This window comes from Acanthisitta chloris, unplaced genomic scaffold, assembly GCF_000695815.1.
Source record: "Acanthisitta chloris isolate BGI_N310 unplaced genomic scaffold, ASM69581v1 scaffold18095, whole genome shotgun sequence".
NCBI classification, from domain to species: domain Eukaryota; kingdom Metazoa; phylum Chordata; class Aves; order Passeriformes; family Acanthisittidae; genus Acanthisitta; species Acanthisitta chloris.
In genome coordinates, this window is record NW_008675548.1 from 54,692 (window position 1) to 58,525 (window position 3,834).

The 3,834-nt window shown below is 56.3% G+C and overlaps 1 protein-coding gene across 1 annotated transcript in view; it reads left to right on the forward strand.

Moving 5' to 3' along the window:
* VAC14 (Vac14 homolog (S. cerevisiae)) overlaps positions 1-3,834 on the forward strand; it is a gene marked incomplete at its 5' end in the record, with an annotated part of 57,311 nt that overhangs the window by 51,449 nt on the left and 2,028 nt on the right. Inside the window, 3 exons of the mRNA XM_009075805.1 lie at positions 659-833; positions 1,495-1,613; positions 2,409-2,488. Coding sequence (XP_009074053.1) covers positions 659-833; positions 1,495-1,613; positions 2,409-2,488 — 374 coding nt within the window. The remainder of the gene's footprint in view (positions 1-658; positions 834-1,494; positions 1,614-2,408; positions 2,489-3,834) is intronic.

Here is a 3,834-nt window from a genome sequence, read left to right on the forward strand (position 1 = left end):
CAGTGCCAGTTACGCTGTGTTTTGGGGAGAGGGCTGCTGGCAGGATGTTCAGTGGAGCAGAGGCATCTTCCAGCATCACCAGCTGGAGTTCTGGAGCCACTCAGCACCGGATCTTATGGCAGCCAGAGCGTGGAGGAGTTCAAAGTGCAGCCTCTGGCTCCAGGGCTGCTGGGTTGCACAATGCTGGGAGGGATTGCTCTGTCCCACTGGCCACGCTCACTGGGATGTTCCCTTGCGTCAGTGGGATACTGGTCTAGACCATCACATGTCATCTATAATGGTACTGTTGCACACTCCCTGCACTGGTCAGGGTGGAGAGTGACACTGAAACCTCCTGACGAAGGTCACAGGGAAGCTTGAGGTGGCACCAGGCCATGGTGGTGGGTGCTGGTGAGGTCCCAGAGCAGCACATCCAGGGATGTGTCTTAGCCCAGCTATTTTTTTTTACCTTGCCCTGGTGTGAATAGCTGCATCCTCCAAATGTAGAACCCAGTCTTGCCCCACAGCATCTCCCTTCTGGTTCCATCACACTCACCCAACCTCTAGTGAACCCATATCTCCTCCCTGGTCCTCTCTGGAGGAGTGGGCTCATGTCAGAGTCTTGGTTGTGCTCCTTAACCATTCTTCCCTCTTGGTTTCTCTCCTCTGTGATACATAGGCAGCTTTGTCTACTTCTGAATGCAGAAAACATATTCCACTCCATGGCAGACATACTGCTTCGGGAGGAGGACCTCAAGTTCGCCTCTACCATGGTCCACACCCTCAACACCATCCTGCTTACATCCTCCGAGCTCTTTCAGCTGAGAAACCAACTGAAGGACCTGAAGACTCCGGTATGCTCAGCAGGAGCTGGCTCACTGGCTGGGGGGGACTTAATGGGGGTGGTGGGGTCCTGGCAGCCATCTGGGGATGTATCTTGCTGCTCTGTCCCCTCCTGGCAGGTCCCAGGGTTGGAGCTTGAGTGGCCCCTTTGTTCCTCCACTCTTCAGAAGTTGAGGGGAGCTTGGAGTACGTACTCAACTCTTGCTTTGCTCCCTGGGATGGGAAAGGGCTTCCTGAGCCCTCAAGCAGCTGCTGCCTCTCTCCCTCCACCCCAGCACAGGCCAGGGGACAGGTGACAGTGGGAGTAAACCCCCCAGCCCCTCAGCTGTCCCTACCAGGAACGTGCCCCCAGTATTTGCTGAGCAGCTGCCACCAGCACCAGTGACATCCAAAAAAGGGGTGGAGAAGGAGGAAGGCTTCTACTCCTCCTCTTCCTCCTGCTGGAGGCCAGCAATGCACCTTGTCATGCTGTCGCCCCAAAACCTGCCTGGTCTCCATCTTCTGAGGCTGGTGGGCTCATGCCAGTGCCAGGTGGACTTGGTGGGTCCAGAAACATCCCTTCGTGTCTCGGTGACGCCAGCCCAGTGGATTGGTGGTGGGGACCTAGGGCTCTCCATGCCATGTCCTTGCTCTCAGTGGTGACCCAACCCCAATTGTTCCCTCTTTCCCCAGGAAAGCCGTAACCTCTTCTGCTGCCTGTACCGGTCCTGGTGTCACAACCCCGTGACAACCGTGTCCCTCTGCTTCCTTACCCAGAACTACAAGCATGCCTACGACCTCATCCAGAAATTGTATCCTTTGGGGATTTTCTGCCAGGCCGGTAGCCAATCTGGCCCTTGGTCCCTCTGTGGCCACAAAGGTCACCCTGCAGGCCAGCCCAGCCTCCTGCCTGCAGCCCATCATTACCGGGGCAGGGCAGCCCGTGCTGGGCGTGTGCCAGCTCCCTTCCCCGTGTGTCATCCTTTTTTTTGTGGTGTAAAAAGAGGAAAGTGTGTGCTGACTGAGCCTTGACCTTCCCCTGCCCAGGAGGGGAGGCTCCTCATCATTCTCTTCCTCCCAGGAAGATGAAGGCTTTGGCCTCCTGGCCTGATGAGGAGCAGGCAGTGCCCAGCACGGCACAATTCCCAGTGAGCTCACCATCTGCCTGCAGCAGAATGATTACTCTCATGTGCCAGCAAACCCCAAGCCTCCCTGAGCAGTTTTCCATACGAAGAAGCTCAATAACACGCTCAGCTTCCCTTCCTGGTGCACACTGGCATTCTTTCTGGGAGATGTGCCGTCCCCATGAGCCAGGAAGGTTGCACCATCATCCTGCCTGATCTTGGCTTTTTGGGCAGCCTGCCTCTTCCCCCATCCCTGCCTGCTCATCCTGTGTCCCTCCATCATCCCTTGGCCACCATGCAGACCTTTCAGTCCTGCCTGCGTACAAGCCCTGCCTGTTCCCTGCCTGCTCACTTCCCACAGGAGCTGTGGATGCAGGGAGGGTTTGGCAAAGCCGCAGTCCACACCGGACATCACCCGCACAAGCCATCTGCTGCGGCCAGGCCACTCTTTTCCAAGGTAACATCCTTAACGGCCGCATCCAGTGGGGATCTGGAGGTCACTGTGGATTTCCTCACCGAGGTGGACAAGCTGGTGCAGCTCATTGAGTGCCCCATATTCACATGTAAGGAGGAAACCCCGGGTGGGGAAGGGGCGGTGCTCCCCCTCCCCACTCCTCTAACGCAAGCGGCAGCCGCCGCATGAATAAATAGAGCAGAAGTTATGAGACTTCTTGCCGGGAGGTTTGCCCAGCACTAGAGCTGCCCATGGGAAAAGGGCACGCTGGCAGCACGGGGGGGCAGTGTGCCCCCCAGATATAGGTTAAGGGAGCGAATGGCGCTGGCATTGAACAAAAGGATGGGGGAAGGACGGAGAGGCCTGGATCACACTGAGCATCTCCAGAGGGGCACGGGTAGGGTGTAAGTGAGGAGAGCCCTGTGTGCCACCCTCAGATGTACAGGGTGGCATCATGGGTGTTGCTGGGGTCCTTAGCAAGAAACAAGTTGGGTTTTTTCAGGAAATGGAGAATTAAGCCCTAAAAAAACCCCTGCTATTTTATCCAGCAGTGGGGGTTCCCCATTGGGTAATGCAGCAATGCTTGACCAGGGGTTCAGGGATGTGACACTGGGAGCTGGGATGGCAGTGGGGCATGTGGCAGGGTGACATGTAGCTGCCGAGGGATTTCTTGTGATGGCAGTTGGCTGCCCCTGGCCTTCTCCTTAGAAGTGCAGGAGAGCATTGAGGTTTTGGGGAAATGTCCTGGAAAGAACATTTTGGTGCACCTATGTAGGTCCAGGGTTGGGGAGTGTTTTGGGGGGAAGAGGCTTATTGCAGCTGGGCAGTAGACACTCTCAGTCATGCTCCCTCCTATAGTACACATCCCAAGGATGACAGTCCCACTGTGTGAGGCATCCAGCTGTCTGTGGTGGTTTTCCATGGCCCAAAAATTATTCATTGAGCGTTCTCCACCCTCCTCACCTTAGTCTCCACATCTTGGAGTAGGTGACAGACATGTCCTCCATTAAGCAACATCCCTGGGATGGCTCCCTTCGCTGGGAGACACCAGAGGTGCGAGTGACACCCAGGAGGTGAGATGACAGGACATAGAATTTGCCCTATCCCCTGGGCTGCCCCAGGTGGGACTTCAGTTGTCTGTAGGGCTCCAGAAAACTATTTCACCATGAGCACAGTGAGGGATGGAGCCAGAGGCTGGTTTTTCCCTCTGCTGAGCAGCACTGAGGCCCAGCACATGTAACTGTCAGAGCCAAGCAGAGTGGATCCCTTCTGCTCCAGAGAGTCCCCAGGAGGGTGTCACCCAGCCCTCTGGATGTGTGATGCTCCAGGGTGGGAAGTATTTCTCCTAATTCTGCAGAAGGTGAGGAGCAATTCCATGTTGCATATGTCCTCACCAGGCAGCATGGACAGCCTCAGGGTTGAGCAGTAGCAGGGATGGGAGACTGGGGAGCCGTC